The 14096-nt window shown below is 36.6% G+C and overlaps 1 protein-coding gene and 1 pseudogene across 2 annotated transcripts in view; both read left to right on the forward strand.

Annotated features, from left to right (window-relative positions):
• Positions 1-509: 509 nt before the first annotated feature.
• LOC143571615 (cellulose synthase-like protein H1) lies at positions 510-10332 on the forward strand (annotated as a pseudogene). The gene is made up of 9 exons (XR_013142123.1): positions 510-857; positions 1021-1352; positions 1428-1553; positions 2579-2680; positions 2805-3014; positions 3194-3305; positions 3401-3586; positions 3715-4152; positions 9761-10332. The product of XR_013142123.1 is annotated as a cellulose synthase-like protein H1 (transcript).
• A 3211-nt stretch (positions 10333-13543) lies between these two features.
• The window catches only part of LOC143571612 (cellulose synthase-like protein H1), a 38264-nt gene continuing 37711 nt past the window's right edge, over positions 13544-14096 (forward strand). Inside the window, exon 1 of the mRNA XM_077056991.1 lies at positions 13544-13944. Within this exon, the coding sequence (XP_076913106.1) occupies positions 13670-13944 (275 nt within the window). The 5' untranslated portion in view covers positions 13544-13669. The remainder of the gene's footprint in view (positions 13945-14096) is intronic.

The following is a 14096-nucleotide window of genomic DNA, read 5'->3' on the forward strand; positions in this document are numbered from 1 at the left end:
CGAAGGCAAAAAGGAGCGAACCCCTTGAATCAACAGTGGCAAATGGGAAGAAAAATGATGATGCTTTAATTTAGGGTTCAGGTAGAAAAGGCTATAATACCATAAAAGAATTTATACTATCAATATTTTTCAAGATTTCATTCACATAATAATCCCCTATATATAAGGCGGAACTACAAGGACAAATATATATGGTAAATACAATTACAGTTATAATCAAATATATACTCTAATAGTCCGGACTTATGAGGTCCATCAAGGTGGACGATATATATAATATTTTAACTTTTATTGGAGTTTGTGCAGGTTTGTTGTTGTTGAAGAAAATGAGTGTTTTTTAATAAGCTTGGAATTTTATATGTAGTTGACATGGCGATCGGTAGAGATTTGTTATTGTGGCACTCTAACAACACTTTTTTTGCGATCGTCATAGTACGGTGGAAGACTGGAAGTCCTTAGGTGTTTTAGTCACATTTTGGTATATCTTTTTGATTCTTGAAAATCCTCTATAAAAGATCATTTCAACACAACTTGACACGCCAAAAACACTCTAAAACACCATCCTTTATTGCTTTGATGCATTATGGCTATAAACACTCAAGACTCAACTTGTCTCCCTCTACAAGAGAAAATAGTCCATAACAACAACACAGCCAGGGCCATAGAGCTCATAATTCTTTCTCTTCTTGTCTCCTTGCTTGTTTACCGGTTCATTTCTTTCAATGACCAAACCCACTATATCCTATGGTTGCTCGCTACTATATGTGAGTCATGCTTCACTTTCATATGGATTCTATGTATATGTATCAAATGGAATCAATCCTCCATAAATACGTACCTGATAGACTCTTGAAAAGGTAAAGCGTATCTCAAAATTTATAATGTTGACGGTTCATAGGTTTTACAACGTTTAAAGATATATTTTAGTTCTTGAGTGCTTTATTGTGTGAAAAACAAAATTACTTGTATATTTAACGTTTCTTAATTTTTCTCTCATGTTTATGTTGCTAAATGTTTAAGGGTAAACGAATCTGAGTTTCCGGCAGTAGATATCTTTGTCACCACTGCGGATCCCATCCTAGAACCATGTATCATAACAATGAACACTGTTTTATCATTGTTAGCCGTGGATTACCCGACAAACAAGTTAGCTCTTTATCTTTCTGATGACGGGTGCTCACCGCTTACGTTTTATTCGCTTGTTGAGACCATAAAGTTTGCAAAACTTTGGGTACCTTTTTGCAAAAAAGTATAATATCCAAGTTAGAGCCCCGTTTCGGTACTTCACTCGAAACTCCACCCCTGTAGAACATGATTCTTTGGAGTTCCAATATCAACGGAAAAAGATGAAGGTAAACTAAATATTTTTCTATGATTAATTAGCACTGCACAAACTCACATGCTCTTTTATCTGCATGTGATTACAGAACGAATACGCCGATCTATACAACAAGATAGAGGTTGCAGCTCAAAGGCCATTCAGATGTGATCGTGATTCCGATTTTGTTGTTTTTTGTGACGTTAGCCGGTCGGAACACCCCACTATCATCAAGGTACCATGTCCAAGCATTACCTTTATCCCATTTGATAGCAAAATCCTGAATTTTTGATGTCATCCATATGTTTAATAAAACTCACCAGTGAGACAAAAATAGCATAAAAATGTCACTTGCTAGCTTTTTGGTGGTTCACAATAAAATTGCCAATTTTGATGTGATAATGCTAGTTTGTAAGAACTTAACATTATCTTCTAATATTTATATTTTTGTATAACAATATTAAAAAATAAAATTTTAAAGTGTTATAAGAAATATAAACAACCTGTAGAATACAAGCAAAGCCTAGCCTCTTACACGCCAATATCAAGAGATATTAAGGTTATTCGCCAGTACTAAGTGCTAATGGTACCTGGTCACGTGACCTCACTCTTACTCGCCACTATCAAACGAAATTAACCTTACTCGCCACTATCAAGAGAAATTAATCTTATTCGCCACTATCAAATACAAATAAGATTCTCTTACCTGACAACCATCTTACATTCTCTTACACACCTATACCAAATTTCTTATTCGCCACTATTAAAAACTACTACCCTATTTATGATTAAAAAACAAAGCCAACCCCCAAGTGATTAGGAATCTCATATATACCCCATTTCTAAAAAAAAAATTCTCTACCAAGCTCTAAGGTAATTGCCTTTTAAAGAAATCCTTAAGAGGTTACCAAACAACAACCCCTTAACCATGCTTAGATAAGAGTACTATTAGTTAGTACGAGAAGCCTGGTGTTATATGGTTGTTAAGCTAAATGTTAGAAAGAACAAAAATAATAAAACCCTCTGTTACTAAAAGATATTGAGAGCAGCTAGCTTTGCTATCATTTTTTTCTACATTTGACATATCATTGGCATTATACAAACAATTTCAGTTCTCCAATTAGCCGTTTATAAAATCATAGTCTTTTCAGGGACAATTTTAATTCCTATTGATGTGGATCATAGTGTTCTACCTAGGAATTATATTATAGGATAATTTTGTTTTTTTTCTATTTTTAAAAAAATTGCGAACTGCCGTAGGTTATATCAGAGAACACAGACTTACCACATGTAATATACATCTCAAGAGAAAAAAACACCAAGCATCATCATCATTACAAAGCTGGAGCTATGAATGTTTTGGTTAGTACATTTATATCTTTATTTACTAAAATCTCTTCCAGAATATGTGAGTGTATTAATTATAAAAAAAACTGACTCGCAAAGAAGATATTATTAATATGCATCTTAATTTTTAAGTGAGCAGGCTAGAGTGTCGGGAGTAATGACAAACACACCTCTGATGCTGAATTTAGATTGTGATATGTATGCAAACAATCCCCAAGTTTTTCTTCATGCCATGTGTGTGGTATTTCATTACAAGAATGATCCAGATTTTGGTTTTCTTCAATTCCCTCAAGCTTTTTATGACGGATTGAAGGACGACCCGTTTGGGAATCAGCTTGCTAATCTTTATGTGAGTATATTTAACTTCTTTAAGCTTTTGTTCTTAATATCCTGTTTTTCAAATTCTAGTACAAATATCTCACATGAAAATAAATAATCTCATTCACAACACGCACCCAAACACCTTCTAAATTCTTAAATAGCCATCAGAATTAATTAGTTCTAACCTTTTTGTTACATTTATATCAGTATTCATTAAATGGAATGTCATCTATTCAAGGGATGATATATGGAGGAACAAATTGTTTTCATAGACGAAAGGTTATCTATGGTTTATCTCCAAATGATAAATTGAAAGCCGGTATGCTCATTTAAACTTGTTTAGTTTTCTTCTTTTATTTCATGGAGTTGTATGCTCATGGTTAACTATTCACAACATTTTTTTTTGTTAAATAGAAAATATAAGAAATGAAGATCTACATAAAGTCTTTGGAAAGTCATTTGAATTCAGAGAATCAGCTGCTCGGATATTATTAGAATCGCAGGCAAAAACAGAAAATCGAACGAGTCCCTCTAGTTTAATTCAGGCCGCAATCGATGCAGCAGGCAGCAACTACGAGTATGGTACACATTGGGGAAAAAGGTAAAATAATTTTAGTGAATAAATATAATATCAGGTTCAGTCGGGCCGAGTCTGGTAGACTTACAAACATGAAAAAAGAAATATTCTAACTGTGATATTATTTAATTATCCTATAAATATATTTTTCAGGTTGGTTGGCTTTACGGGTCAGCAGCAGAAGATTTTCTCACAGGAATAAACATACATGCTAGAGGATGGAAATCCGTCTTTTGCTCACCAGAGCCGCTTGCCTTTCTTGGTTGTGCACCATCAACATATCAGAGTTCATTGACCCAACAAAAAAGATGGGCCATCGGGCTTCTTGAGGTCTTTTTCTCCAATAAAAACCCGATACTTCTTACTATAAAAGAAAACCTTTGGTTCCGACAAGCCCTTGCTTACTTATGGGTATGTATATGGGGAGTCCGATCCATTCCGGAGATATGTTACGCATCTCTTCCTGCATACTGTTTGATCACGGACTCACATTTCTTGCCCAAAGTCAACGAACGGGCTTTTATTATCCCTGTGGGTATTTTCGTCATATACTATGTTTATATTTTGTGGGAGTGTAAACGTCTGTTAGGTATTACGTGTACGCGGCTGACCCGAAAGGATCGGATAGGGTAACAGAAATCAATACAATACAACGGCTCGGGCCTTAAGAACTTAACGGTATTTCTAATTGATTTCTAAAACGAAATAAAAACGTGCAGCGGAAACAAACGAGAAGTATACTGAACTCGAATTAATTAACCCAAACAACCAAACTAAAACAGAATATAAATCAGAACCTGGATAAGTAAATTGCCCTTGATCCGAACTGAACACAGCAGCTTCCTTCTGATCGATGTTCTCAAATTGATTGTTGGCTTTGACTTTTAATTCAAGAAAGACAATTGATTTATAATATCAATTATTAATGATGATGGTGCATGCTCTCAATCTCACGTACAAAATAAAAAACCAATCACAAATGCAATATAATAATGTTAACGGCGGCAGTAGGTTATCACAAACAATAATATAATAAAGCAGTAAATATGACACGAGATTTACGTGGTTCGGTCACGATGTGTAACCTACGTCCACGGGCAACGAACATGGTCTCTTCTTTTATTGAGGTGCTCAAGAAATTACAAGATACAACATTGTTTATATAGGGAGGCTAACTAGGGTTTATTTCTTTCTCCATAAGTTACAAGAAATAATATAAAACGGGCCACTAAAGTTGAGTGGGTGGCCAACCCATTCAACCCTTCTAGTCTTCAACTGCCCAACCCAAGACGGGCCGGGGCTACACCCGTATTAAACACAACAATCTCCCACTTGGAGCCTCGGAACGTCTTCACTTGCTCCACATGTAAACACACCCGTACCTATAATCTTTTGTCTTCAATATAAACCATGTCTTCTACCTGTTCGTCGCCACATCCTCAACACTATTCCTGGAGACCAACTGAAGCTACACATAGCTTCAGTTTGTCCAAGGTCACAACCTTGGTAAACATATTCGCCGGATTCCTGTCTCCCCTAATGTTGTTCAACCGAATAGTCCCGTCACTGACTAAACCCCGAATGTAATGATAACGCATATGAATGTGCTTTTTTTTATCATGATACACAGGATTCTTGGCTAATTTCACAGCACTTTCATTATCGCAGCACAATGGATAATCTGTTTGTTCCCTGCCTAACTCCTCTAAGAAAGTCCTCAACCAAACAAGCTCTTTACTCGCTTCAGCAGCTGCCATATACTCAGCTTCTGTGGTTGAGAGTGCCACACTCTTTTGCAGTCTAGACTTCCAACAGATTGCAGTATCCCCCATAGTGAACACATATCCCGTAGTACTCTTATAAGTCTCCTTACATCCGCCCAAGTCAGCATCTGAAAACCCTTTAAGAATTGCATTCTTGCCTTTAAAGCATAACGCCATCTTTGAAGTTCCCTTTAGGTACCTAAGCAGCCACTTCACTGCTTCCCAATGTGCTTTCCCTGGATTTGACATGAACCTGCTAATAACTCCCACTGCGTGAGCGATATTAGGTCTCGTGCATACCATTGTATACATAAGACTACCCACTGCAGATGCATAAGGAATCTTTGCCATCTCTGCCTTTTCTCCATCAGTACTAGGAGACTGATCCTTAGAAAGTTTAATATGACTACCCATAGGTGTACTTCGAGTAGCGGTTTTCTCATCGCTCATGTTAAACTTCTCTAAAATCTTCCATATGTATTTCTCCTGAGATAAAGTTAGAGAACTGTCCTTCTTGTTTCTGGTGATGCTCATGCCAAGAATTTGCTTGGCTGGACCTAAATCTTTCATTTCAAATTCTTCAGACATCTGTCGCTTCAACTTATTAATCTCTGACATGTCTGAACCGGCAATCAACATATCATCTACATACAACAGTAGAATGATATAAGAATTGGCGAATTTCTTGAGATAACAACAGTGGTCCATCTCACATCTTTTGTATCCATTCCTGCCCATAAAATCATCAAACTTGATATACCACTGCCTGGGCGCCTGCTTCAACCCATAAAGACTCTTCTTTAACTTGCACACCATGCTTTCTTTACCAACTGTTTGAAACCCCTCTGGCTGTGCCATGTAGATATCCTCCTCAAGGTCACCATGCAGAAAAGCTGTCTTCACATCCAACTGCTCCAGATGTAAGTTTTCTGCAGCCACAATACTAAGCACCAGTCTGATTGTAGTCATTTTTACCACAGGGGAAAATATCTCATTATAATCAACCCCATGCTTTTGTTGGAACCCTTTCACTACCAATCGTGCTTTGTATCTCTTTGTATCATCACTTTCATCCTTGATCCTGAATACCCATCGGTTCTGAAGAGCTTTCATCCCGGCCGGAAGCTTTGTAAGAACCCAAGTCTCGTTCTTGTTAAGTGAATCCATCTCTTCTCTCATCGCTTTCTCCCACTGAGACGAGTCTTTCAAGCTCATTACTTCAGAGTAACACTGTGGTTCACCATTCTCTGTCAATAGAAGGTAATTAACAGAAGGAGAATATCTCTTAGGAGGTCTAATGGTTCTGGAAGACCTCCTAACCTCTAGCTGAGGTGTAATCATTTCTTGTTCTAGTGGAGACTGTTCAGTATTAGGCTATGAACTCCCACTGTCAGAGAAATCCTCAAATTCATCTGCATTTTCTTCCAAAACCTCTTCTGATGTTTCTGAGCTCTGACTATCAACCTTCTCACTTGAATCTTCAAACTCTACATGTTCTTTATCAACTTCTTGTGTGAATGACTTTCTATCTTTGTAAAGTCTTGCTTCATTAAAAACCGGATCACGAGCCCGACATACCTTTCTGGCCTCTGGATCCCAAAGCCTATAGCCCATCTTTGCGTCTCCATAGCTTATAAAAGTACACTTCTTTGCCTTAGGGTCAAGCTTGTCCCTCTCAGTATCTTTTATCCCAATGTAAGCATCACAACCGAACACTTTAAGATGTTTGAATTTAACCTCTTTTCCACTCCATACTTCCTCTGGAAGTCTGAATCCAAGAGGAACTGACGGTCCTCTATTTATAAGATATGCAGCAGTGTTGACTGCATCTGCCCAGAAGGTCTTTGGAAGCCCTGCATTTAACCTCATTGCACTAGCTCTTTCATTCAGTGTCCTATTAATTCTTTCGGCTACTCCATTCTGCTGTGGCGTACCGGGAACGGTATTAATCATCTTTATACCCCTCTCAGCACAGTAATTAACGAAGTCCTTGCTGATGTACTCCCCACCATTGTCAGACTTTAAACACTTCACTTTCAGATTCGTTTCCATCTCCACGGCTGCCCTCCATTTCTTAAAAATCTCAAATACCTCGAACTTGTTTTTGAGAAAATAGACCCATAGCTTTCGTGTAGCGTCATCAATGAAAGTAACGTAGTAGTTTGAGCCTCCTAATGATGATACTGGTGTTGGTCCATACACATCAGTATGAACGAGCTCAAGTTTCTTTGCTTTAAGTGTTTTTCCTGATTTTATGAAGGTGACCCGTTTCTTCTGCCAAGCACACAAGGTTCACAGAACCCTGTATCAAGTTCCACCTTTTTCAAATCAGGGAATTTTCCTTTCTCTGCCAGTATCTTCAAACCTTTCTCACTCATGTGGCCGAGTTGTTGATGCCACAAACATGATGGACTCGGTCCACTAGCCACTGAATTCACCTCTCCTGCTGAGATTTTTTCCATGTACAACGTACCCTTTTTCTTCCCACGAGCAATTACCAAGTTACATTTTATGACCTTCCATTGCCCTCCTCCGAAAGTAACACTATAACCTTCAACATCAAGCTGCCCAATAGAAATCAGCATCTTCCTTAACCCAGGAATTATTCTGACATCTTTCAGAGTCCATGTAGTTCCTAAAGAAGTCTTCAAGTCGATATCCCCCATCCCGGTAATATCTAGAGCCTCATTATTCGCCAAACGGACTTTACCAAAGTTTCCTGTTCTAACATTCATTAGGCTCTTTGTGCTAAACGTGGCATGGAAAGACGCACCAGAGTCCATGATCCAAGACTCAACTGTGTTCTCAACACAACAGACTAGGGCTTCATCATCTGAAACTTCATTTGTAGCAGCATTTACTTCCGAAGTAGATTTTACTTCCTTTTTCTGTTGAGGTGCTGGAGGGTTGGTACATTGACTTCTGAAATGCCCATTCTCCTGGCAATTCCAGCAGGTAATATCTTTTCTTGGTCTAGACTTGCTTCTTTTCCTAGATTTTGATCTACCCCTGTTGCCTCCTCTGTTCTTGCTTCTCCCTCTACCTTCAGCACTTAGCAAAGTGCTTGATGATTCTCCATTATTTCTCCTTCTAGAATCTTCATTCAAAATCAGGTCACGAACTTTGTTGAAAGTCAAGGCATCCGAACCAACTGAACTGGTGACTGCAGTGATTGTTCCTGACCAGCTGTCAGGTAATGAAGACAAAAGTAGGCAAGCTTGCAATTCATCATCAATCTTGAACTTCACAGATGATAAACGTCTCAGGTGAGAATTGAAGGTGTATATGTGTTCGGTAACAGAACCTCCCTCTTTCATGCGTGTGTTTACCAACTCCCGGATTAGGAACACCTTATTTGCAGATGATGGCTTCTCATACATGTTTGACAACGCCTCCATGATTCCACGCGCTGTGGTTTCGTCTAAGATGTTGTACGCCACGTTCATAGACAAGGAAAGCCTAATTGTTGACTTCGCCTTCTTGTCAATAGCTTTCCACTCATCTGTAATATTTTCTGGCGGTTCCTCCAAAGCCACATCTAGATCTTTCTGTATTAGCAAATCCGTGATTTGCATCTTCTACCATCCAAAGTTTTGTCCATCGAACTTCTCGATTTTCGTTTTACCCTCATCAGCCATAATACCGGAGATCAAAGAGTGAGAGCCAACACTGGCTCTGATACCACTTGTTAGGTATTACGTGTACGCGGCTGACCCGAAAGGATCGGATAGGGTAACAGAAATCAATACAATACAACGGCTCGGGCCTTAAGAACTTAACGGTATTTCTAATTGATTTCTAAAACGAAATAAAAACGTGCAGCGGAAACAAACGAGAAGTATACTGAACTCGAATTAATTAACCCAAACAACCAAACTAAAACAGAATATAAATTAGAACCTGGATAAGTAAATTGCCCTTGATCCGAACTGAACACAGCGGCTTCCTTCTGATCGATGTTCTCAAATTGATTGTTGGCTTTGACTTTTAATTCAAGAAAGACAATTGATTTATAATATCAATTATTAATGATGATGGTGCATGCTCTCAATCTCACGTACAAAATAAAAAACCAATCACAAATGCAATATAATAATGTTAACGGCGGCAGTAGGTTATCACAAACAATAATATAATAAAGCAGTAAATATGACACGAGATTTACGTGGTTCGGTCACGATGTGTAACCTACGTCCACGGGCAACGAACAGGGTCTCTTCTTTTATTGAGGTGCTCAAGAAATTACAAGATACAACATTGTTTATATAGGGAGGCTAACTAGGGTTTATTTCTTTCTCCATAAGTTACAAGAAATAATATAAAACGGGCCACTAAAGTTGAGTGGGTGGCCAACCCATTCAACCCTTCTAGTCTTCAACTGCCCAACCCAAGACGGGCCGGGGCTACACCCGTATTAAACCCAACAACGTCTAGGCGTGTCACTAAGTATGTGGTGGAATTTACAAAGAATGGGGAGAGTGACTGCTTTGACAACATGGTTATTTGGGTTTTTAACTTTGATGTTAAAGCTTATGGGTTTATCAAAAAACGTCTTTGAAGTGACCCAAAAGGAACACAAATCGACCAATGGTGATGTTAATTGTATTGGTGATAATGATGAAAAATATGATGGTAGGTTTACTTATGACAAGTCACCCGTGATCGTGCCAGGTGTTGTCATTTTATTAATCAACATAGTTGCGTTGGTCAGTGGCATGTTAAGATTATTAAAGGTGGACTATAGTGAACTTTGGATGGAGGTATTAGGACTAGGGTTAGGAGAAATGTTTTGTAGTATTTAGTTGTTTCTATGTTTTTGGGAGTTCTTCAAAGGGTTGTTTAGAAACGGGAAATATGGGATTCCATCATCGACGATCTGGAAATCGGTAGTCTTGGCTTTATTCTTTGTGCACTTATGTAGAAAATCTTCTCAAGAGTTTTAGATGATTCAATAGATGATAATTTATGATGAATAATTTAGTGTTTTTTTTATCGAACTGTAACATTGTTGCTATAAATAAAAATCTAGATTCTTGGAGTTCCGTCTATATGAAGCCAAATTACATACTATATAATAAGTAAACTTTGATGAATAGTGAATGCTTTTGATTGGTGCATGGATGCGGTGTGCGATTGGGGGAGGGGGTGGCTGCCCAATCAGTGGATGTCACCCGGCCGCTTCGACCCTAACAGTCTAACCTGCATTTTTGTTTTGTTTTACAAAGTGTTTGTTTGGGCCATTAATTAAAACAAAAGGAACAGTTAATTAACTATATATACTATTCTTCAGTCTACATACATCGCAAGATTGAGTTTATCTCCACTTTGGTGGGATGGTAAAGGCTTTGGCCTTTGGGTGAGAGGTTCAGGGTTCGATTCCTGACAATGGTGGTATATTGTAAATAGTAGGAGGAAAGCATTAACATTCAAAAAAAAAAAAAATTGAGTTTGGTTTTTATAAGATATATATACTTTAGCGTGATTTGAATTTCAATTTTGATGGTCCGCTTTTGTCCAAACATGCATGATCAGAAGTAGGCCACGGCTCTTTATCTTCATTCTTCACCTTTAATTTAATTGTGTGGTCATAAAGGATTCGTAACGAGGGTTATTGCTTCTAGACTTCTAGAAGATATTATTTTTGAATTTTATAAGAAAAATTGGATTTTAATAATCCCAACTTAATGCAGTTGACCAATAATAATTCCAACTTTAAAAATAGCTGTCACTGGTCCCAACTTTCACACTATTTGTTTTCATTGGACCTCCGTTAAAATTTTTTTAACGACGTTAACTTTTTCTCAAATTTCAAATTGATGTTTTAGGGCTTTTGATCGGAATGAGAATGCGAATCGATTGTTGTAAAACTTAACTTGAAATGATGCTTCAAACAACTTGATTTTTGTTAATTAGAAGTTTAAACACCAGAATTGAAGCATCCTTTGGTCGTTTGGACCACCTTTTAGAGGTAAGTTTTACATCAATCGACTCGTATTCTCATTCCGATCAAAAGCCCTAAAATATCCATTTGAAATTTGGAAAAAACTTAACGTCATTAAATTTTTTTTAACGGAGGTCCAATGAAAACAAATAGTATGAAAGTTGGGACCAGTGACAGCTATTTTCAAAGTTGAGATTATTATCGGCCAACTGCGTTAAATTGGGATTATTAAAATCCAATTTTCCTTTTTATAATATAATATTGTCCCGATTAGACATTAGATGATCACCATCACTCGGAACAACTTGCTACAACTGGTATAACCCATCGGTCGATCATTTCCCCAACTTTCTCCGCTCTCTCTTTGTCGCTAGATTGGCCGTCGTCCAAATGAGAATACATGGATCGAGATGGTAGGAATACCCAAAATCTTACTCCCTCTGTCCCATTATAAGTGTCCAGGTTTGAAAAACACAAAGTTTAAAATGGATTGAATGATTACTTTTTTTTCTTACCAAATGACAATAATGCCCTTAAAAAGTGGGTCGATTAACATTGTTTATTAATGTTAGTTGTGCGTGTTTAAGGGTAAACTTGAAAATTGGTTAATAAATTTTGAAAATGAACACTTGTAATGAGACAAATAAATAAGGAAATGTGGACACTTATAATGGGACGGAGGAAATATATATTTATGAAAAATGAATACCTCCAAATCATCATTAATGTTATAACCTCTCCCCTGAACGTACTCCAAGTGTATAAATCAACTAGCTAGAGACCGAGTAAATATCGAAATCGATCCAAAATCTTATAATAAGAGAAAAGGATAAGAAATTTTTATTATATGTTTACATGTGCATACCAACCTTAATACATATGTTTCTTTGTTCATTAATTGCACGTCACAAACAACCATGGGAACCAACCAACCTTTTAGTTTTCCATCGTGTTTTAGGACAATGAATATACCTTTACTAATGCTTGAATAATAATAATATCTGAAAGATATTCCCCAGTCGTCATGCCTTCATTCCCAAGTACTTCCAAGTTCCAACATATTAGGATCTAAGAACAAAACATAATTAGTTAAGAAACCTGAAATCTTGACTTGGAGTTGATAGATCGATACTCCATTTGTATTCACCTCCAAGGGTAAGAAGCCTTATATTAATTTAGTAAACCGTGTTCCTGAGTCTCTCATTTAATTAAGGAAGAGAAAGGAAAATAGAGGAATATATGAAAAAGTCATGTTTCAGAGATTTTTTAAAAAAAAGGAGGGGAGGGGAGGGGAGGGGAAATGAGAGGAAATGCTAGAAAATTTGAGCATATTATCATCCTTCCAAATTGAAAAGTTTAGAAGATAAAATATTTGTGTCTAGTTATAACTTCTATCAATTCTTAAATTACCCTTATATCTAACTCCATGTAATAGTTTACTTAAATGGCTTAATAGGAAAATGTATCTTTCGTTTCTTTTCCTCTTAACTATTGTGAGAGTTTCCTCTCTAGCGGTGAGTCTCATTTGTCTATATTTGTGTTTTAGAAAATGAATCATATGTTCTTTTAGTATTCCTACTAAGGCTTTATAAATAATTATTTTATTTAAATACAATAATGACAATTTTATGAAGGAATTTCTTGAAAAAAATTCTCAAAAAAGTCCATCTCAACAGAGAAACCATATTTGGTCCAAAAATTTTTAAGCTTCAAAAATTTTTTTTCCATAACTCATGAAGCCGTGACATTTAGGTTCGTGTCAATGGTTTTCGATAGCCAATAAAACGGAACACCTAAAATGTTTAATTTTCATTTATTTCATTTTTTTCATTAAACTCGGGAACACGAAATAAAATCACATATTTTCTTTCCCCTAGCTTTCTTTCATGTCATCATTCCCCTTCCTTCCCCTCCCCTCATTAAATGAGACTCGGGAACACATATAATTTTATTACCTGAACAAAAAATCATCTTTCAATAAAACTCAATAACGTGAATATTGAAATAACCTTTAAAAGCTTATATGGATAAAATCAAATAAAACCCGTCGTATATTTTATATTTACACTAAACAACCCAAAATATGACAGAAGAATTCATTTGAAAAAAAAATGATTAGTAACCAGACAAAATAACGCATACCCCACTTGATAGACATGATACGAAGATAGAAAAGTTGTGACTCTGGTGAAAAACTGATCATGACTCTAAACCATAAATATAATGACAACTATTTTATGTGATCGTCTTGCATTACGTGAAAGTCCTTTGGTATTTTAATCACATTTTACTACTTCCTTTTGACTCTTGGAGATTGTCTATATAAAGCTCATTTCAACAGAAATTGACGTGAACACACATAGATTCATCTAAAACATATTTGTTTATAGCTTTGATGTACTATGGCTATAAACACTCAAGACTCAAGCTGTCTTCCTCTACAAGAAAAGATAGACCATAGTAACAAGACGGCTCGGGCCATAGAGCTCGTAATTCTTTCTCTGCTCATCTCCATGCTTGTTTACCGGGTCGTTTCTTTCAAAGACCAAGATAACTCTGTCCCATGGTTGCTCGCTTTTCTATGCGAGTCGTGCTTCACTTTCATATGGATTCTTTGTGTCTCCATCAAATGGACTCCATGCAACACTAAAACATATCCTGCTCGACTCTTAGAAAGGTAAAACATATCCCAAATTTTTTAGTCCTTGCGGTTCTTAGGTTTTAGTATTTTTAAACGTTTATTTTATTATCGAGTGTTTAATAGCTTAAAAAATAAAAACAATTATAGTTACGGTTTATTTAAATTAAATGTTTCTTATCTTTCTCTCG

The sequence above is a fragment of the Bidens hawaiensis genome, unplaced genomic scaffold (genome assembly GCF_021521415.1).
Source record: "Bidens hawaiensis isolate Kalapana, Puna unplaced genomic scaffold, B.hawaiensis_p1.1 tig00025445_1, whole genome shotgun sequence".
NCBI lineage: Eukaryota > Viridiplantae > Streptophyta > Magnoliopsida > Asterales > Asteraceae > Bidens > Bidens hawaiensis.